General features: G+C 47.9%; 1 protein-coding gene across 2 annotated transcripts in view; it reads right to left on the reverse strand.

The window, feature by feature from the left end:
* Window positions 1–21,778, reverse strand: part of LOC133137204 (cullin-1-like) — a 23,443-nt gene extending 1,665 nt beyond the window's left edge. Inside the window, exons 1-21 of one of the 2 annotated variants that reach the window (XM_061255323.1) lie at window positions 21,619–21,778; window positions 19,370–19,410; window positions 14,358–14,738; window positions 12,499–12,676; window positions 11,947–12,114; window positions 11,468–11,518; window positions 11,091–11,181; window positions 10,832–10,995; window positions 10,266–10,428; window positions 9,858–9,988; window positions 8,893–9,000; window positions 7,836–7,942; window positions 7,284–7,332; window positions 6,756–6,887; window positions 5,749–5,866; window positions 5,130–5,206; window positions 4,877–5,008; window positions 3,801–3,893; window positions 3,117–3,164; window positions 2,663–2,745; window positions 2,408–2,513 (exon numbers count right to left, since the gene is read on the reverse strand). In XM_061255323.1, the coding sequence (XP_061111307.1) occupies window positions 2,408–2,513; window positions 2,663–2,745; window positions 3,117–3,164; window positions 3,801–3,893; window positions 4,877–5,008; window positions 5,130–5,206; window positions 5,749–5,866; window positions 6,756–6,887; window positions 7,284–7,332; window positions 7,836–7,942; window positions 8,893–9,000; window positions 9,858–9,988; window positions 10,266–10,428; window positions 10,832–10,995; window positions 11,091–11,181; window positions 11,468–11,518; window positions 11,947–12,114; window positions 12,499–12,676; window positions 14,358–14,497 (2,139 nt within the window). In that variant the 5' untranslated portion in view covers window positions 14,498–14,738; window positions 19,370–19,410; window positions 21,619–21,778. The remainder of the gene's footprint in view (window positions 1–2,407; window positions 2,514–2,662; window positions 2,746–3,116; window positions 3,165–3,800; window positions 3,894–4,876; window positions 5,009–5,129; window positions 5,207–5,748; window positions 5,867–6,755; window positions 6,888–7,283; window positions 7,333–7,835; window positions 7,943–8,892; window positions 9,001–9,857; window positions 9,989–10,265; window positions 10,429–10,831; window positions 10,996–11,090; window positions 11,182–11,467; window positions 11,519–11,946; window positions 12,115–12,498; window positions 12,677–14,357; window positions 14,739–19,369; window positions 19,411–21,618) is intronic. The other variant, XM_061255322.1, reaches the window with a different exon arrangement.
* Window positions 21,779–22,901: the final 1,123 nt, after the last annotated feature.

Here is a 22,901-nt window from a genome sequence, read left to right on the forward strand (position 1 = left end):
CACGCCAACGGCAGAGATTACAGTGATCTACACGCAAAGGGCAGAGATTACAGTGATCTACACGCAAAGGGCAGAGATTACAGTGATCTACACGCAAAGGGCAGAGATTACAGTGATCTACACGCAAAGGGCAGAGATTACAGTGATCTACACGCAAAGGGCAGAGATTACAGTGATCTACATGCAAAGGGCAGAGATTACAGTGATCTACACGCAAAGGGCAGAGATTACAGTGATCTACACGCAAAGGGCAGAGATTACAGTGATCTACACGCAAAGGGCAGAGATTACAGTGAACTACACGCCAATGGCCGAGATTACAGTGATCTACACGCCAACGGCAGAGATTACAGTGATCTACACGCAAAGGGCAGAGATTACAGTGATCTACACGCCGACGGCAGAGATTACAGTGATCTACACGCAAAGGGCAGAGATTACAGTGATCTACACGCAAAGGGCAGAGATTACAGTGATCTACACGCAAAGGGCAGAGATTACAGTGATCTACACGCAAAGGGCAGAGATTACAGTGATCTACACGCAAAGGGCAGAGATTACAGTGATCTACACGCAAAGGGCAGAGATTACAGTGATCTACACGCAAAGGGCAGAGATTACAGTGATCTACACGCAAAGGGCAGAGATTACAGTGATCTACACGCAAAGGGCAGAGATTACAGTGATCTACATGCAAAGGGCAGAGATTACAGTGATCTACACGCAAAGGGCAGAGATTACAGTGATCTACACGCAAAGGGCAGAGATTACAGTGATCTACACGCAAAGGGCAGAGATTACAGTGATCTACACGCAAAGGGCAGAGATTACAGTGATCTACACGCAAAGGGCAGAGATTACAGTGATCTACACGCAAAGGGCAGAGATTACAGTGATCTACATGCAAAGGGCAGAGATTACAGTGATCTACACGCAAAGGGCAGAGATTACAGTGATCTACACGCAAAGGGCAGAGATTACAGTGATCTACACGCAAAGGGCAGAGATTACAGTGAACTACACGCCAATGGCAGAGATTACAGTGATCTACACGCCAACGGCAGAGATTACAGTGATCTACACGCAAAGGGCAGAGATTACAGTGATCTACACGCCAATGGCAGAGATTACAGTGATCTACACGCCAACGGCAGAGATTACAGTGATCTACACGCCAATGGCAGAGATTACAGTGATCTACACGCCAACGGCAGAGATTACAGTGATCTACACGCCAACGGCAGATATTAGTGATCTACATGCAAAGGGCAGAGATTACAGTGATCTACACACCAACGGCAGAGATTACAGTGATCTACACGCAAAGGGCAGAGATTACAGTGATCTACACACCAACGGCAGAGATTACAGTGATCTACACGCGAACGGCAGAGATTACAGTGATCGACACGCGAACGGCAGAGATTACAGTGATCTACATGCAAAGGGCAGAGATTACAGTGATCTACACGCCGACGGCAGAGATTACAGTGATCTACACGCAAAGGGCAGAGATTACAGTGATCTACACGCAAAGGGCAGAGATTACAGTGATCTACACGCAAAGGGCAGAGATTACAGTGATCTACACGCAAAGGGCAGAGATTACAGTGATCTACACGCAAAGGGCAGAGATTACAGTGATCTACACGCAAAGGGCAGAGATTACAGTGATCTACACGCAAAGGGCAGAGATTACAGTGAACTACACGCCAATGGCAGAGATTACAGTGATCTACACGCCAACGGCAGAGATTACAGTGATCTACACGCAAAGGGCAGAGATTACAGTGATCTACACGCCAATGGCAGAGATTACAGTGATCTACACGCCAACGGCAGAGATTACAGTGATCTACACGCCAATGGCAGAGATTACAGTGATCTACACGCCAACGGCAGAGATTACAGTGATCTACATGCAAAGGGCAGCAATAAAAGGGTTTAAAGTGAACTACAGGAGGTTGTTCAGGCTAAGTTCTGCTAGCAGCCGTTAGAATGTATTTTACCCCACACAGAGTGGTCACTGTGTGGAACAGCTTGCCAGGTCACGTTGTGTGGAGGTAGAAGCTCTGGGGGTGTTCAGGACCCGGCTTCGTACCGTGCTACACACAGTCCAGTTTGTAGGGAAATGGAGAGCACTACCCATTAGTGGCAGGAAATGGTGAGAATTGTTGGCCCGGAAGGCTGTTATTTTCATTGTTATATTTTCAGCTTGTATTTGGCCATCCCCCATGAGACTAGTGTGTGTGTGTGTGTGTGTGTGTGTGTGTTTGTACCTGTATCAGTAGTTTCCTGTCCTCAATGCTAGTGTATGTGTGTGTATGTACGTGTGTGTGTTTGTACCTATATCAGTAGCTTCCTGTCCTAAATGTGTGTGTGTGAGTGAGCGAGCGTGCGTGCGTACCTGTATCAGTAGCTTCCTGTCCTCTTCAATGTTTTTGTGTGTCGTTTCCTGCTCCTGCTTCTGTTCAGTCTTCATGGGCACGTTGATGTTGACTCTCAGCTTCTTACTGCAGACGCCCCCAGACAGACAGACAGAGACACATACACACACACACACTGTGAACACTATTCATCACACCACGCTGGATCATACAAGCTCAGCGACCGTGTCTTCTACGCTCGATAGCAAAACCGTCTTTCCTTTTAGCGAACATACTTTTTATAACCCAGGAAAAGCTTGATTAAGGTTTCGGGCTTGAAGTCCATCTCGTCTACGTTTGCATTCTCGTCTTCCAGCACCTGGAAGGAGGGACACAGTATGCTCAGTCCAAGCTGCCACACACACACACACACACACACACACACACACACACACACACACACCGAAAATAAGAACACAGAGATATACTCTGAAAATGAGTGGATTTGACTGGAGCGTGGGAGGATCAGGATTATATTGTACTAGAGCGACCTCTTGTGGATAGATGCAGATAGTGCACACTTCTGCAACATAATTTACTGAAGACAAAGACTTACTCCTTACTCTCGACCAATAATAGCGTTTTGCTAAGGGGGAAGTACCAGCTCGTCCATACAAATCCATGACTGAGAACTATATCAGTTTATAACACTTTGGAGGGGACTGTAATTAGGGGCAAAAGCATACTTACCAGCAATTTAGATTTTAACAAGATTTGCAAAACCTGCACCAATATGTCCTATAAAAAAGAAAGAAAAAAAAAGACAAACATGAATGAATGCATTAGCAAACCAAACAGCTGTTTACTTAAAAAAATGTTTTTTTTTTTTTTTCTTTAAATCTCATTTCCAGCGTGGCAGATCTAATTTCAGCCAGCAGCGAAGGAAACTTCCCGAACGCTACACGACACCGTGAGGCGCCCTGGGTCGAACTCTCACGTTCCAGTGCATTTTAAATGTTATGAACTTACAATACAATTTCCAAAGTCACCTACATTAACTCGAATTACAACAGCAGTTTAATTCAATCCCAGTGACATCGCTTCAACTGGTCTTTTGCTTATAAAGATGAAAGATTTGCTCCTGATAAATTAAAAACAGGTCACAGCAGTTAATCAGAGGGTGGCAGAAGAGAGCGGATTATGGTTTTAAGCAGTCATGTAGCGGACGCCTTTTATTCAAAGCAACTTAAGTTGACTAGACTAAGCCAATCCCCCCCTGGAGCAATGTGGGGTTAAGGGCCCCAACAGCTGTACTGATCTTATCGTGGCTACACTGGGGCTTGAACCACCGACCTTCCAGACCCCAGTCATGCACCTTAGCCACTAGGCTACAGGCCGCCCCTGCTTTTACAGTGGATTTCTCTGGGCTCTCACTATTTTGATCTGCGTGCTGTCCGTCAGCTGCTGCACCGTGCACAGGTCCTCAGCGTTGTACTGCAGGAGGATCGCCATCTGGAACGTGGAGGCCTGCGGAGACAGACCGGGGTCAGTCAGTACACACCAGAGTCAGTCACTACACACAGGAGTCAGTCACTACAAACTGGGAGCACTGACACACTGGAGTCAGTCACTACACACAGGGAGCACTGACACACCGGAGTCAGTCACTACACACAGGGAGCACTGACACACTGGAGTCAGTCACTACACACCGGGAGCACTGACACACTGGAGTCAGTCACTACACACAGGGAGCACTGACACACTGGAGTCAGTCACTACACACAGGGAGCACTGACACACTGGAGTCAGTCACTACACACAGGGAGCACTGACACACTGGAGTCAGTCACTACACACAGGGAGCACTGACACACTGGAGTCAGTCACTACACACAGCGAGCACTGACACTGGAGTCAGTCACTACACACAGGGAGCACTGACACACTGGAGTCAGTCACTACACACCGGGAGCACTGACACACTGGAGTCAGTCACTACACACAGTGAGCACCGACACACCAGAGTCAGTCACTACACACAGGGAGCACTGACACACTGGAGTCAGTCACTACATACAATGTGTGCAGTTATACAGCATGCACAATCCAGGATAAAATAAAGTAGTAGCTCAAATGGTTTTCATTATATGCATGTATACACCTTGACAGAATTACAGTATACAATATGTTAAGTGCCATTTTCGTACAGAGTTGAGGACACTAGGGGGCAGCAGACACAATGGAGTAAATCCAGGGAAATTCACACATTCATCACAGCACGCCTGGTGGCCTGTTCCGTTTTTAACCCTTTAGAAGAGAAGATGCTCTGGAATGTTTTTCAAAACTCTCAAGTCAGAATATTCAAAGTCTGTGTTCTAGAACTGTCACCAGTAGCGATTGTGACATCAGCATTAGAATGCTCAGCTGAGAGCCTTTATCTGCGTGGCTTAACAGGAGCCTCCCCGCGCTGAAGGCTCCAGGCCTCCCCCTACAGGCAGACTGCTGACCTGCAGGGTGTACCGGTTCTTGAAGCAGTTGGTGACCAGCTCCCCCTTGGACAGGTGGTAGAGCCAGGTGAGCTTGCGGCCGCTGTGTCTGCTGGCGTAGAAGGCGGTGAATCTTTGGTAACTCCTCTCCAGCTGCAGAAACACAGGGTGAGAGAGGACGAGGGTGAAGTCCAATGACGGTATAGTCGATCCAGTGAAGCGAACGCACAGTCAGGCTGAAACGTGATAGCAGATCGCTCAGCGCGGGCCTCACCTCTGACGGGAGGGCGAAGGTGCAGGACTGCTGGAACGGCCAGGACCCAGAGCTCAACACCTGGATGCAGAAATCCACTGCAAAACAACAACAAATGTCAAATGTAAAATAACGCTTTGTTAGGGTTGGAGTGAAAACCTACAGGATGGTAGATCTCCATGAACAGGGTTAGGGGCAGCCCTGCTCTAGCTGTTGAATGAGGTGTGCTTTGTTAGGGTCGGAGTGAAAACCTACAGGACGGTAGATCTCCAGGAACAGGGTTAGGCAGCCCTGCTCTAGCTGTTGAATGAGGTGTGCTTTGTTAGGGTTGGAGTGAAAACCTACGGGACGGTAGATCTCCAGGAACAGGGTTGGACAGCTGACTTACAGCTGGAACAACCAACCCATAACCATCTGCTATTTCTTCATAAGGCAATGTTGTCCCTCAGTTCCTTACAACCTTGGTGAAAACGTGTGCTTTTGCAAAGTGTTTCAGGTAAGAAACGAATTGCACTGCATGCTGTGAAACCATTTCAAATGCAAGACCATATGATAAGTGTAACCCAATAAACTCAAGACCCGGAGAACTTTTCAGCAAGTAAAACTCACGTCCACCTCCGTGTCCACGACGAGAACTTACGGTCCAGGGGCTCAGAGATGGAGAGGTGCTTCTTGAACTGCTCGTTCAGGTCTTTGCTGACACCGATGTCCTGGAACATGCGCTGCAGTTTGGAGGTGTATTCGAACCCGCACGCTTGCTGAGGGGCGGCAAGACAGAGGCACGTTCTCAACCAACACTGGAGAACACGAGGAGCTTAAACCCACCTACCCGCCTATAAACCCTATAAAACTTATAAAGCACATGAAATTACTGAAAACACATTTTCATCTTGCGTGCCTGGATTTAAATTCAAAACATTGTTTGCACTTTTTGTAAACACAAAGTCAAAAATTGCATTATAGATGTATATGGACTTTTTCCTTGTGATTTCAACCCTTTGAAGAATGGGGCTTCTCCATTGACTTCCATCACCAGCTGCATCAGCATTAGAATGTTCAGTGAAGAACACATTTGTGACCTCACACCTTAAAGCAGGGGTGTCAAACTCCAGTCCCGGAAGGCCGCAGTGTCTGCTGGTATTTGTGGTTTCCTTTCAATCAGCAGCCAATTAAGGCCTCGAGAACAAGGCGTGCGGACTCTTTAACCAATGAAATGCATCTCCCGTGCAGAAACACGCCAAAAAGCCAGCAGACTCGCCTGCCGCCCAGGACTGGAGTTTGACACCCCTGCCTTAAAGGGTTAAAGCACTAGCATGTTTTCGACTCCACCGTGGGAAACGGTCAGAGGTATCCGCGGGTTGCTGCTGAGATGCCGAGGGCGGTCTGCAGCATAGTGGTTAAGGCAAATGCCTGGGACACGCAAGGCCGGCGGTTCTAATCCCGGTGCAGCCACAATGAGATCCGCACAGCCGATGGGCCCTTGAGCAAGGCCCTTAACCCTGCATTGCTCCAGGGGAGGATCGTCTCCTGCTTAAGTCTAATCAACTGTACGTCGCTCTGGATAAGAGCGTCTGCCAAATGCCAATAATATAATGTAATGTGATGTAGCGGGGGCGAAAGGCGGGCGGTTCGCAGCAACAGCGCCACCTTGAGTTTGGAGATCATGCTGGCCTCGGCGTCGTCGCTGGCGCTGTTCTGGTGCACCAGCCGCTTGGCCAGCATCTTGGCGTAGAACTTCTGAAACACGTCCTTGTCCTCGATGTACTTGAAGACCACCATCTTACACGGCCAAGAGAACAGAAAAGGGGACAGACCGTCAACGCACCACGCAGCAGCACGAGAGCTGCCGCTGCTGCCATCTGTGAAAGACACCGAAACACGGCTCTCTCCGAGCGTCTCCTCTGGACCTCACTCCCGCTGTAGACCTCCCTCCAGCCCTGCCCTACTGAACCCTCCCTGAGATCTCACAACTACACTCTGTGGATAAGACGGAAGGGCTATCGCACATTCTAACCTGTTAATTGACCAGGGCAATGCTGGAGACACAGCGGGAGTTAACACATGGTGTTCTGCACACTCTAGGGACACCTGCATTGCTCCAATGTGTGTCGTGATCAAGGAGGTGCAGCTCAGAGAGGAAGCAGGAAGTAAAGTGGTCAGCTGTCAATCACTCACCACTTGGTTAAGCGTGTCCTCTAGCTCTGCCTCCTCGGGGTTCTTAGAACTGCAGTGGAGGGAGACGCGCAGTCAGTACAACACTCACACACTCTCACACACTCTCACACACTCTCACACACTCTCACACACTCTCACACACTCTCACACACTCTCACACACACTCACACACACTCACACACACTCACACACACTCACACACACTCACACACACTCACACACACTCACACACACACACACACACACTCTCACACACTCTCACACACTCTCACACACTCTCACACACTCTCACACACTCTCACACACTCTCACACACTCTCACACACTCTCACACACACACACACACACACACACACACACACACACACACACACACACACACACCATCACTGCACATGACTAGGCAGTTATTAGTCACTGGCATAACATATTTACAGATCCAGAAGGTACACCTTCAATTTATCATTGAAAACTGAATCATCACTGAGATTATGCAACACTGTGAAGCAGGTGGCCACACTGCCCCAGTGTTAAGCCTGATCTGACAGGTACCTCTTCTTCAGCAGCGAGTCACAGTATCGGGCCAAGAGCTCGGGAGACTTGCTGGAGGACTGCGCCATCTTGGTCACAGCGTTGTTGTTGATGAAGCGTCCGCAGGCCTGTCGAAGAGGAGATTTTTTACTTAAAAAAATAAATAAATACAAATAAATCGCATCCAAAAAAAATCAGCTAACATGATTGGATTACGTTAGTAGATTCCTGGCAGTTGCCGAAACATCAAGAGAGGAATAGCAGCAAGAAACACCTTCAAACCACAACACTGTTTATCCCTCCCCCTTCTCTGTTAACGTGCTGATGTTGAAACGGCTGTGGCAGTTAGAACCAATTTTCAACCAATGAGCTTGAATTATTGTACAGTTAAACAATGTTTCGGGCCGTCAACGGTAAATTTTGAAACCCGAATTTAAGGACTATAAACACAGGCAGAGGGTGAGTCAACAGTGAACTTTTTTCAATGATAGAAATGGGGTTTTACAATGGTATTGTTACAATGGTTTCATACAAAAATCGTACCTATTGTACCTTTAACTAAATTACTTTCAATGTCCCGTCCCGTCAAGCTCATTTATGCAAATGAGGAAGTGCCGTGGTCCCAGCACTGACCCTTGTGGGACTCTGCTTCCCAAAATACCCTGCTCAGATAAGATCCCATCTGCTTCCCAAATGCCTGGAAATGGTAAATCGTCTTCATCAAAAGCGCTATAAAATTGATGCTTCTCATTCACCCATTCAGACACCAATGCCGATTGGCTGCCATGCAAGGCACCGACGAGCTCGTCAGGAGGATTTGGGGGTTAGGTGTCTTGCTCAGGGACACAGACAGCCCGGGCGGGGGATCGAAATGGCAACCCACCTACTGCCAGACAACTGTCATGTAGTACCATATCAAATGCTTTTTGGAAATGTAAGTATACAATACCAATCATGCTGGAGACACGTTATCACATTACACACACACATCTGAGGGTAAGGAGCAGAAAAGCAGAACGGTGTTCCAGGGGCAAGAGATGCTCTTCTACCCCGACGGAGGCGAAGATGGCGCCCCTACCTTGTCCAGGGCAGCCACGAACCCCGCGTCGTTGTTGAACGCCGACATCACGAGTGCATTGTACTTCTTGTGTACGTCCAGGATCGTCTGCACGTACATTTTGGGGTCCTGAGAGAACAAAGGAATAGATTATGAATTAATTTGTACAACATTTTACAAATTACGTTTAGATATGTAACGATATTTCCCAGACAACACTACTGGAGCGCCCTACAGCGGTGGTCTCAAACTCAGCGGCAAACAGTGGCCCCTCGTTTACACATCAACGGCATTTACATTCTCAAGATATTTCAATCTTACCACACCTCTCCCTATTCCCTGAATAAATTAGTAGCTGAATAAATGCTAAACAAAGATCAGCTGAATCAAACTATGCAGGCAGCACTACAGGAAGCCAAGCTTTTCACATTTTAAAATGGCGCTGTCACAATCAGACTGCAGCCTTCTTGCTAACAGCAGAATGCATTTCCTTTAATGCCACCTTAATGCCAGGACATTAAAATAAACTATGACCGAATTTGGGCGTGCCCCCCCCCCCCCCCCCCCCCCCCCCGTTTAGAAGCACACCACAACAGAAACAGTAAAGATTCCCAGACAAACTGATCACCTGTGCCAAAACAAAGTGCCAAAACAATAAAAATATAAATATAATCATAAAAAATAAAGCACCACACCCAGAGCAGAGCAGCAAACGCTTGATCTGTAAAACTATCCCAGAGGGCAGTTTGGAGCCCATGATTTAGCGATCAGTTACAGAAGGCAGACCCTGTTCGGGGCACTCCACAAGTTGATTGCCCTGTGAGCCTAAAGACTCGGGTTCTAAGCCCAAAGAGTTTTGCTGTTGAGCCCGGAAACCAGAAGGGGTGGAGGTCCAAGCCCTCGCCAGTACGACTCCGCACACGCCAGTACGACTCCGCACACGCCAGTACGACTCCGCACACGCACACGCACCCCCCCACGCTTACGTTGAGCGCCGTCTCGCCGCACTTCTCGATGGCCGCCAGCCCCTGGTTGTGGATGTGCATTTCCAGAAGCTTCTTCAGTTCCCCCAAACCGTCCGTGATCCGGGACACCAGGTTATACATGCGGCCCAAATCTGCAACGTACACCATCACGTCAGCATGGGTGCGCCAGGACACGTCAGGACACGTCACGACACGCCAGGACACGTCAGGAGACGCCACGACACGTCACGACACGTCACGACACGTCACGACACGTCACGTCACGACACGTCACGACACGTCACGACACGTCACGACACGTCACGACACGTCACGACACGTCACGACACGTCGATGGACAAAACAGTGAAGGAAAACGGCATGCACTTTCACGTCACATTGTGGAAAGCTTGAAATGCGCCATCTCACCTTCATTCTTGTCGGCGTCCAGAAGGTTCTGGAACTCCGTGTGGAAGATCTCCAGGTGCTTCTCGATGAGGACCTGCTCACACTTGCGTGCCAGCTCGTCCTGCGTGCTCTCGTGGAGGTACACCTGCACCCTGCGCTGCTCCTCCAGGAGACGAGCCTCCGCCTGCAGAACACACACACACACACAGATTAAGCACACACACACACACACACACACACACACACACACACACACACACACACACACAGAGATTAAGCGCACACACACACACACACACACACACGGGCGCACATTAAACACACACACACACACACACACACACACACACACACACACACAAGCGCACATTAAACGTACACACACACAAGCACACATTAAACGCACACACACAAGCGTACATTAAACGCGCGCACACACACACACAAGCGTACATTAAACGCGCACACACACACACACACACACACGAGCGCACATTAAACGCACACACACACACACACACACACACACACAAGCACACATTAAGTTCCCCGCCCACTGTGGCACGGTGACCGCGGTAACGGCGTACCTTCTTCATGTACTCGGTGACGGGGTTCTGCTGCAGGAACTCGGTGCTCTCCCGGGCGTAGAAGCGCTCCGTGTCCGCCAGGAACTGCGACTCAAAGCACTCCTTGTACACGGAGAGCGTGGGGCCTTTGGCGAAGGCGTCGTCTTCGTTCAGGCCCAGCTCCACTGAGAACGGAAGAGACGCCCGTCACCGTCTGGAGCCCCGCCCCTTCCCCCCGCCCCCTCGGCGCTCACGTGTCCCAGGGCGCACCGGGGCGTACCGTAGGACTGCACCACCCCGCTGATGAGCCGCGTGTTGATCGGCTCGCCGTTCCGCTCCTTTTCGATCAGCTTCAGGACCGCGTTGGTCACCTGGGACACGACCGGAACAGAACACAAGTACTGCCGGGTTAACTATCGTTTAACAAACAGGACCAGAACAGAACACAAGTACTGCCGGGTTAACTATCGTTCACAAACAGGACCGGAACAGAACAAGTACTGCTGGGTTAACTATCGTCCACAAACAGTACCAGAACAGAACAGAAGTACTGCTGGGTTAACTATCGTTCACAAACAGGACCGGAGCAGAACACAAGTACTGCTGGGTTAACCACTGTTCACAAACAGGACCCCCCCAAACACAGCCTAAACTCACCTGTTTGTTTAAGGGTCTGAATAAGCACTCTCTCCACGTAACCAGGGCCAGCTAAAAACAGGAGGGGTAAAAAAAAAAAAAAAAATTAATTAATTAATGAAATGACATTTTAATGCTCTGTGACAAAAGATTCCTTTCACTCTCCCGATACTCAACCAGGTAGTCTCAATATAAGGTTCACTCTCCTTAGATTTAGGGGGCAGTCTTTAGGCTAGTGGCTAAGGTGTTTGACTTGAGGGTTGGTGGGTGAAGCCCCAGCGTAGCTACAGTAAGATCTGTGCAGCTGTTTAGGAACTGGCCCCTGCTTATGGTTATAGTTATGGTTATATAGTTGTTGGTGTAGACGGCGTTGACGGTGGCAAGCAGAACCTCTGGCCTTTACAGAACGTCATCGTTGAGTGGTGTGGATGCTCACATGGTGACAGTAATGGGTGTGTAGTTGTGGGTAGAAGGCGGAGGGCGGGGCCCGGGGGCCGTACCGAGTAGATCTCGTAGATGCCCTTGCGGCCCTCGTCACACTCCCGCCGGACCCAGTGGCGGTTGAGGTAGGCACAGATCCCGTTCAGCACCTTACTGGAGAACCTGTAGTCCTCCCACTGCTGCGTGTAGAACTTCAACACGCCCTCGTCCATCAGGTCCTCCCCGTCCTGAGAGGGGGGGGGGGGGGGGGAGAGAGAGAGGGAAAGAGCGAGGGAGAGAGAGAGAGGGAGAGGGAGAGGGAGAGGGAGAGAAGGGTGAATAGAGGAGGAATATTTGACAGTAGCAGAGGTGAGAAGAAAAAAATGAAAGGTAGGAGTGAAGCATGGACAACATGAAAAAGTGAACGACACGAGACTGAGGAAACAGGCCCGGAAGTGCATCGTGTTCATCAGTGTGTGCAGCGTGTTCAGCGTGTGTGTGCAGCGTGTGTGTGCAGCGTGTGTGTGCAGCGTGTGTGTGCAGCGTGTGTGTGCAGCGTGTGTGTGCAGCGTGTGTGTGCAGCGTGTGTGTGTGTGCGGGAGAACCGCGCTGGGAAACACGCTGAGCTCTACCTTCAGGAGGTTGGTCAGGTAGTTCTTCAGGAAGTCCTTCAGTCGTTTGTAGAGCTCCAGCCCCACAAACTGAGCACCGCCGGGCGTGGGGGTCTTCTTGGAGGGCTTGGAGGGGGGCACCCCGCCCCCGCGGGCCTGGTTGGACTGGTGAACACTGGTGCAGTAGTTATACACGTGTCTGCGTGCCGGGTTAAGGCCAGGGAAACGTGGAAGACACGAAACGCTAGCAACACTAATCAACGCAAGCGTCACTATGGGCCAGTTTACAGTCCAGCGACAGAGACTGAGCATCACTACGCCTGACGAACCAACAAGAAGAGAGCAATGGGTTTTACAGAAGCTACTGTTCTCTTTCACACACACAAACACAGACACACCTAAACATACAGAGAACGCATTTGAGAGAAGTCTCGGCAGGTTAAAATGGGAAGGCTGGAAGTCAATGCAGCAGCTTAAATGAGGCCGAGAGGGGAACGATGTTTTAACTGGATGAGTCACGTTCGGGAGGTCCTGCGTGTTGGCACAAGCGCTGCCTCGGTCTGCCATTTCAGTAGCCGTCAGGAGCCACACGATCCCCAAGAGTTTCCTATGTGAAGCAGGCTGAGACGCACTTAGCTTCTTCTGTAAAAACTTTGGTGTTAATGTGGGCATTATGAGAAACGGCTGTAACCACCGTAGCCATGGAATGGCTATAAAAACCTAAACACATTCTCTTGGTTTCACGGTACATATATTAAGGTTTTTGAATTCTCTCAGACACAACGCACATACCAAATGACTATTATAGCCTACGGATAATGCTGTTGACAACAGAAATGAAATTTTCTGCTAAATCTATTTGCACTTAAATGGGTTGCCGTCCTGGTCGTATTAACTCTCAGGCAAATCTACAGAACTAATAAAAATCACAGTAAATAAAAAAAGCCACTCAGAACCTTGTACCCGGGCGGCCTGTAGCGTAGTGGTTAAGGTGAATGACTGGGACCCGCAAGGTCAGCGGTTCGATCCCCGGTGTAGTCACAATAAGATCCGCACAGCCGTTGGGCCCATGAGCAAGGCCCTTAACCCTGCATTGCTCCAGGGGAGGATTGTCTCCTGCTTAGTCTAATCAACTGTACGTCACTCTGGATAAGAGCGTCTGCCAAATGCCACTAATGTTGTACCCAATACACCTGAACAGACACAGTCACATGCTAACGTGCTAGCATCTCACAAACCAAGGCAAACTAACGTGCCAACATCCCATAAACCAAGGCACACAAACGTGCTGCCATCTCATAGAGAGCTCCAGTTGTGTGGTAACTGGCTTCAATTTACGATGCTAAACTCAATGTCATTGTATGCCTCTAGACAGGGGGTCTGCAGGGGTGGTTCTGGAAGGGTTCTGATGATTTTCCTTGCTTTTCCACAAATGATTGATCGATTAAAACACACAACAAACTCTACCGAGTTTCAGCCAAAGACCCTGCAGATCTCCAGAACCAATGCAGCAGACCCCCCCCCAACATAACCAGGGCTGGAGAACGACCCTTAACCTCCCAGACATAACCAGGGCTGGAGAACGACCCTTAACCCGCCAGACATAACCAGGGCTGGAGAACGACCCTTAACCCGCCAGACATAACCAGGGCTGGAGAACGACCCTTAACCCCCCAGACATAACCAGGGCTGGAGAACGACCCTTAACCCCCCAGACATAACCAGGGCTGGAGAACGACCCTTAACCCCCCAGACATAACCAGGGATGGAGAACGACCCTTAACCCCCCAGACATAACCAGGGCTGGAGAACGACCCTTAACCCCCCAGACATAACCAGGGTTGGAGAACGACTCTTAAACGGCCGTGGCGGAGGGATACGTGTAGAGCTCCATGTAGCGGGACTTGGCCATGCTTTGGCGGGTGTAGACCTGCTGGATCCCTGCCCGCAGGTCGTCCCAGATCTGGTCCAGACCGATCTGCTTGAGCCCATGCGGGTTCTGGTTCCGGCTGGACGACATGGCCACTCTTCCTCTGGAGTCGTCCTCCTCCTCCTCCACCTCCTCCTTCCGGTTTTTGGGTCTTGAAACTTTATTTAAAAAGGAAAAAGGGGGCGAAGCGCTACTCCTCCATAAGGCTTGGGGGGGGGGGCGGGGGGTGAGAACGTGGGAGGGGGGACCTCCACTCCTCGGGGAAGGTGGCCCGGACCGTTTCAGCCGGTCCCCCTCAGGCGGAGATCAGTAAACCAGCGCGCCAACAAACCTGAAAAACACAGGGGACACTTTGTGACCATCCTTATTTGGACGTGCTCAAGCTCTGCTTCAGTGTGAGGTGACCAGCTGTGGACGGGATGACTAGCCAGATTACTTTGACTTTGATATTAACGGGTACAAAGGGTAATTTCGGACTTCTAACGGTCAAAAGAGGAATAGCAGCAACAAACACCTTCAAACCACAACTTCTGGTCCAAACGTTGCAAATATACAATTTTGGTGTTAAGAAATGTGAGAAACTAAATGAAAGTCCAACAGAACGTACTCAGAACTACTACACAGCTTGCACTCGTTACATACAATCCACATACAGGCCACATCTGTAAAGTTAACGGAGGCAAAATTCAGGTTAAGCACTCAAGAGTCAGTGCTTAACCTCAGCAACAGTGCCTCACCTGGGAACTGAACCTGCAACCTTACAGTGAAAGCAGCACGTTTACATCATGCACGTGTACAAGCAAAAGCATGTTAACGCAAATCTGGAGACAGACGCAGCTAAAGGCTCGTAGCCACCCTACCACGGAGAAGGGCCAGACTGGTCAACGCTGACAGGAAGGTGACAGTAACACAAATACAACAGTGGTGTGCAGAAGAGCATCTCTGAACACACAACGCATCATAACTCTAAGGGGATAGGCTACAGCAGCAGAAGTCTAAAAAAATACCAAATAAAGAGCTCGATGAATATATATCTTTTTTTAGATTCATCTTTATTACTGATGAATGGAAACATTTTTAAATTATGTGGGATTTGGTGTCAATAATGAAACAAATGAATAATAGATGGCCTGGTTGGACTATTATAATTATCTACATATCAGAGTAGATATCTAATTGATGTTAATGACAATGTTATTGCCGAGCTGAGACTTAAACATGCATGAATGCTCTTCATCAAACGAAGTGGCAACTGGGCAAGCCCTTTAAAGATTTATTAAAGCACTAAATACTCCGTCTTTATACGGCTTAATCCCACGGGTGCTAATCCATTTACGGGTCAGTAAGAGAAAACGGAAAGAGAGAAAAATAAGCGATATGTAATGAGCCCTCAGTCTCTTTACTGGGGCGGCCTGTAGCGTAGTGGTTAAGCTCAATGACTGGGACACGTAAGGTCGGTGGTTCTAATCCCGGTGTAGCCACAATAAGATCCACACAGCCGACAGACAGTCCAGGAGAAGGCACTGAGAGAAGGAGACACACAGTCCAGGAGAAGGCACTGAGAGAAGGAGACAGACAGTCCAGGAGAAGGCACTGAGAGAAGGAGACAGACAGTCCAGGAGAAGACACTGAGAGAAGGAGACAGACAGTCCAGGAGAAGGCACTGAGAGAAGGAGACAGACAGTCCAGGAGAAGGCACTGAGAGAAGGAGACTGACAGTCCAGGAGAAGGCACTGAGAGAAGGAGACAGACAGTCCAGGAGAAGGCACTGAGAGAAGGAGACACACAGTCCAGGAGAAGGCACAGAGGAGACGGCACAGAAGAAGGCGTTTTAAACGCACTAAATGAGGCTCAGGTTTCTCTGCACCCCCATTTGTTCTGAAGCTCTTCATCCCAAGTGTCTGGGGCCCTTTGTGACGGGCGCTTAAGTGAGCCCCGCTTCCTCTCTGAAGTGGCAAAACCAACATCGCACTCCCGCTCCGATGACACCCCGGCCCCCGAAACCACACACTGTGACCTCCCGCCGTCTGCATTAAGCACTGGACCCATTCACCGGCCAGACCCCGCTCCCCTTCGGCCCATTCACCGGCCACAGACCCGGCTTCCCTTCATCCCATTCACCGGCCACAGACCCGGCTTCCCTTCAGCCCATTCACCGGCCACAGACCCGGCTTCCCTTCAGCCCATTCACCGGCCACAGACCCGGCTTCCCTTCAGCCCATTCACCGGCCACAGACCCGGCTTCCCTTCAGCCCATTCACCGGCCACAGACCCCGCTTCCCTTCAGCCCATTCACCGGCCACAGACCCCGCTTCCCTTCAGCACCACGGCATGACTTCAGCTCAGACAGTCGTCTGGCAGACGGAGGGTTGCCGGTTTGATCTCTCGTCCCGGGGTGTGTCAAAGTGTCCCCGAGCAAGCTACCGAACCCCCATTTGCTCCAGACGAGCCGGTGGGGGCCTTGCATGGCAGCTAATCGTCACTGGTGTGAGAGTGTGTGAGAATGGGTGATTGAGAGGCATCAAATGTAAAGCGCTTTGGATAAAGGCGCTAAAGTAATGCATTTACCATTACATCCAGGGTGGCTCTGCACAATGCTCATTTTCCTGGCCGTAGGAAAGCTTCACACAATGACCTGAGGAAACTGACAGGGCGTGCATAGCTAACCCTGGGCAGAAGGCTCAGAGAATTGCAGAACTGAGAAAAACTATGAACATTAATGACTGCTGGGAAAGAAATCTAGCCACTGACATCACTTCCTGTCTACAGAGTGAAGTCTCGAACCACCACAGATTCACTCACTTCACTCATCAGACTTGGCAGAATGGATCCACATGAGATAGTCATGCCTCAGCCAGAACTAATAAGAATCAAAGTATTTGAATAGACCTATTGAAATATAATAACTATGCAATTAAATTCGCTCCAAGAGCCTGCTCCATGGCATACAGTGGGCTTAACCTCTACATTTCATATACAGAACCTTAAAAGCAGTCAATTAATTGACAATGTGTGTCCCCATGCTTCTAGTGACAAAGCCAATGCCAGCGAAGGCGAGGCCGGTGACGGCCATTTTGTGCCAGGCTGGTTTTGCGCGTCTGGTTTCCGGCAGCACAGGACAGCTTGGACACCTCTGCACTAATTAGGTAAATGCGCTGAAAGGTGCGCAGTGATCCCTAAAAAATAAAGTGAAAATTAAACTGCTACCCAGAATTTCAGGAGTGATTAATTGGATCACATGCAAAAGCAGCAGTCTTTGAATCCGTTTGTAGTGCTAGGGAAAAATGCCCTTTTTAACATTTCACAGGTGAGCATCGTCTGATGAAACAGATCCCAGTAAAATCAACGATAGCTATACTTGAGTTTAACTTTCGTATTTATTTGCAAAGAAATGACAGAAAGTGAGAAAGCTTACTGGCTTTCTGATTTGCATCAGACACAGTAAGACTCTTATACACACTTTTCCAGAAGGGGGGCTTTACCAAAACAAAAAGACATGAAGCTGGCCACGAACATTTATCAGTATTTTGTCTTCTGAATACCCCTTGTTGACCTTGCTGTAAGACCAAAATGTGCTAGCTGAGAAGCAGAGACATTAAGGCCAAAGGCTGTCTGTCTGCTGGAGAGAGACAGAGAAAGACTCATAGTAAGCACTTAATTCAGAAAGTGGTCTAATAGTAATAAGGATTATTACTAAAAGGTTATTTGTAATCATGTGATTGTCTTTATGTTAACACACATTGTCAATTAAGAAAATTACTTTTACAGTAGTTTTTTTATTATTAACAAAAATGTTATCCCTGGGGCTGGTGGGTAAAATTCCACTTGTCGCGCATGAGCGAGCACTGGGATCTGGAACACGGTCAGGCCTAGGTCAGGGGCCGAACGCCAGGGCAGAAGAGGCAAACGTGGTGTGAACACTGTCCAAATGAAGGCCTGGTAGTTAACCTACCCCACCCCATTCTAGCAGGGAGTCAACTCCCCTGCAGCACAAAACGAAGACGCGACGGAAAGCGAATAAAGCTGGAGGACGAGCCTCCTGTGCGTATGCTGGAAGGTGCCGGAACAGAAAGACCACGCGCGCACCACAGAGCCTGTGCCACGAGCCTCAGGGTTCCACCTGGGGCCCCTATTGTTGTGCTGTGACCGTGCACTCACGGAGCGATGCTCCGGGAACCCTCCAGCTCTGTACTCGTGGTTGCATTAGAACACGTTTCTGCGGACACTCGTTTACGTTCCCCTTCACCGCCGGCTCGCGGCATGCCTGGGTCACCGCAGGGTTCTGTGGGCCCAAATCAGAGCCTCCGGCCCGGGGGGGAGAGGGAGAGGGAGAGGGCGGGCTACACGCAGCGCGGTCCAGAAGAGGGAACGTGAACCACACGTTTGAGAAACGTAACGTGTGGGAAGAACTGTGAACCTGTGGCTAACACACAGCAGAGTGCTTCTTTTTCTCCAACACTGCATGGAACACAAATAGCCCAATTTGAAAAGAAAAAAAACTAACAAACAAACAAACAAACAAAACAAAAAAACTAAGAGGCAGAAACAGCCTTTTTGCAATAAAGGCACATTTAAGAGTGTTCCACCGGGGAAACTCAGCGTCTACAAACCTTGACGAACCCATGGAGCCGACAGCAGGTTTTACAGAGGAACAGCCAAGGCACATAGCCTGGAGGTGCTGAATTAGCGAAGCCAACGAGATCTGCACCTTCCTACCCCCGTATGCAATTAACACTGAACAATTTTACCAAGCCCTGGAGAACACACAAGCCCATGCAAGGTACTCCGTTGCGGTGTTGCATCGCTTCAGATTCCAGTAGAACAATAAGCACTCAAAGTCTACGCTGAAACATGGCAGAAAAGAGCATCACAGGCTGCATTTGTGAATGCTCAAGTAACAGTGTCGAGTTGCCGGCCACAGAACTACTGTAACTGGATACAAAGAGCGCCAGTGCACCATACCTCAAGTTGACTGCCGTCCCCTGAAACCTTTGGCACGGGTGCTGAGATGACGACAAAAAGGAAAAAGAAGATAATAACAATCCTGAGGCACTCAGGCTCAGCTGTTTGAGTCTCAATTTATTTTGACACATATTTGCAAAACAAAATGGAAAACAAAATGTGTTGCAAAAAAACTAAACTTCCATGTTGAGGCAAATCTTCAACCAACTGGAGACCAAAAAAGAATAATAACCAAGCACTGATGGCTGCTCATTTGTGTACCAGCAGAGTGCCACTACAATAAAGCCCATAGCAGATTCATATTGAGGTCGCATTACTTTCTGGAGATCCAGTAAAGTTTATATTTACTGGCTATTTATTCCGGGCAAGTGGTGGTTTACAAGCGACATGGGCTACCATGCATTCATATGAATGAAAACTCGGGCAAATGCATTTCTGAATGGCACTGCAAAACTTGGAACTTTCACGTCTACAATTCACCACCACCGTAGCATCAAACCGGGCATCAAGCAATTTAGATTACTTATTCTACAAGGAATATTCCATCTACTGGCCGGTCTCTAATAACACGCATTCAGACGCTAGGCTCTAATGTTTGCCAATGGCACAAACACATACAATACAATCGCTAAACGGCCCCTCCCCGCTGTTGCGATTCACCTGAGACTCATGTAAAATCTTTGCCTTGGCTAACTTCGCAGTTCAGAAGGCCAGTCACAAAATATCCAGTAACATTAACCGACTCAATTCCAGTCCAGACATCTGATTGGTACAAATCTTTGAAAACAAACCCAGCCTGACCCATCGCCACCAGCACGACCACGTCAAAATAAACCTGCGTCATAATCTTAGCCAACACCAGATTTAAGGCCGTCTCAGTGTCAGACTGTCCAACCAAGCTTACAGTCACTAATGTTAGAACTGCCAAGCTAGCTTGCCGTTAGCATCAGTTCCTCATTTCCGTTCAAGACAACCTCACACTCGCTTGTTGGGCCAAGGTTGTATGCAATACAGTTTCGCTCATCTGCAGTAAACCAAACTTGCAAAATGTTAACGAGAAAAGCAATTAATACCATTAGCTCTGGAAACGCCTAACCGTCAGCTAAACAGAGTTATAGCAGCTGAACAACATATCCCATGTTATGTTCCTGACTTTTTAACGTTAACTTGGCCAACATCACGAACAACACTGTGAAAAGACGAACTGAGCTATGAAACAACTGGTTATCCATCTATAATAATCGACAAAAATATGAATAAATTCCAACTGATTACCACACTTTATTTACAGCAAACTTTTATATTAGGCTAGCGAACATGATGGTCGTGTTCCCCCAACCTTTCTTCGTTAACGTTAGCTTACAAAGATGTGCATGTAAACATGAAGTAAACATGAAGCGATAACGATGTCTTAGCCATGCTAACCATGCATACACTCCCCTTAGCCTAGTGAGTTACTAGTTAGTCTCGTAGCCAACTTCGCGAAGTTACCCGACTTGTAACTTACTGAGAATTCCAAGTTAGTTGAGTAGCTAGCTAAAGTTAGTCCATAATTTTATCGTTATCTACTCTATGTAACTTAACCCCTATAGCTAACTAGACTACATATATGACCTGTGTTTAGCTAGCTAGTTAGCCAGTTCAAATGTTAGTTACGTTAAGTTACATTAGTTATATTAATAGCTTGCTAATTAACTAGCTAACTTATCCTAGCTACCTAGTAGCTGATAGGCTCGTTGGGTCAGACACTATAAGTTAGGTAGCAACTAGATGACTAGGCTAATGTAAGGATAGCCTACTATATGCACTTGGCTAGCTAGCTACATAGGCTGCTAGCTAGCTATGCGAGTCAATGTAGAAACGCGCAAGTATTTTCTAGCCAACGACATCACTGCCTGTAGTTAACCTAACTAGTTAGCCAATGCTATTGCAAGTATATTCGCCATGGGTTAGCCAGGCAACACCAGCCTCAGGTTAACGTTAATCAATTCGATACTCCGCTATTTCGGGCCTACAATTCCCGCTAAGAGAACCCTGAGTTAGCTATTTTTCTGTGACTGATTGGGCTAGATATATTGCTAGCCTTAGCGATGGACGGTACATCGCAACATGGCCTTCTCATCCACTCAGTGAGTCATGATTATTAAAACATTTCCCACCAAACACCAAAAAGACAGCAAAAGGAACCAGCAGGCCACCTAGAAAATTACAACCGAAAATACTGATGAATAACGTTAGGTTTTTTTTACCATCGCTGAGACGTCACCTGTCCTTCACTCCATAACATGAAAAGCCGTTTCGTTTCGATTACTTTTGTGTTTTCCGCACTTGATTGTTGGTTCACTAGACTGGGATTCCGTTTCCTACTTAAAAAAAAAAAAAAAAAAGCCCTGAACCCCCCCTATGTCCCCCCACTTTGTAGCTAACTGACGCGTTGAACTCGCCTCCGTTGTTCCTGCAGTAAAGGGGAACATAAATTAGCTACGTCGCAAGAAAGTGTCCACAGAAACATGTTCTAATGCAACCACGAGTACAGAACTAAAGGGTTCCGGTGAATCGCGTCTCAGAGCGCAGTATCCGCTCCACGAGTACGTGGTCACAACTAAAATATTGTTTTCGATTAACTTTATTCATCGTGTAAAATCGCTAAGAGGCGAGCGATAGTTTGACTGGATTGATTTTTTTCTTGATAAAAGCTGTACTTTGTGCATATAGTTATTTATGGTCTTTCGATTGTGGTCATCTTTAATTCAGATTTTTAATATGGTCTGTATTAAATGCCAACGAGGTGACGTGATACATAAATAAAAGCCTGAATGCTCTATGGTTTGAATTTGCACAGATGGAAATTGTGAAGAAGGGAGAAATTCTATGCTGTACTGCCACCAAGTGGGAAAAATAACTACAGACTACAGATTAGCCAGCAAAATAGAGATATAAACATAAAAGCATGCATTTTCAGCACAGAACTAATATACAAAAATAATAGGAATAATAAGTACAAAAATAAATGACACTGTCTTTCATGAATCAATATTTTCCTTTTAATCTATTTAATTTCAATCAAAGTAATGCATTTCTGCCATCCGAACAGACATTAAGCATTTGACAGAGGACATATTTTTATGGAAATGGGAACAGAGGCATGGACAGACAGTTCCAGGTGTGGTAAGATATACCATCCCCTTTAAAAGTATTTTAACAGCAATGCTTTTACATTTTTGCTATACACTGAAGACAATTGACTTTGAGGTCAAAAGATGTACATGAGATGACAGAGCCGAATTTCAGCTTTTGTTTTCTTGTATTTTTATCTAGATTTGCTAAACAACAAGAACATATCCCCTTTTGTATCAGACTATCCTATTCTTAGGTGGGCAAATGTATTGGAACATGTGATTGACAGGCGTTTCTTGTTGTGCAGACGTTTATTTATTTATTGGTTAAACAATAATTCCTACTACTTTCCATTGACAAATCGATACACATATGAAATGAAATACATATGAAATACATATGTGAAGAAGATTGC

The sequence above is a fragment of the Conger conger genome, chromosome 9, assembly GCF_963514075.1.
Source record: "Conger conger chromosome 9, fConCon1.1, whole genome shotgun sequence".
Lineage (NCBI taxonomy): Eukaryota > Metazoa > Chordata > Actinopteri > Anguilliformes > Congridae > Conger > Conger conger.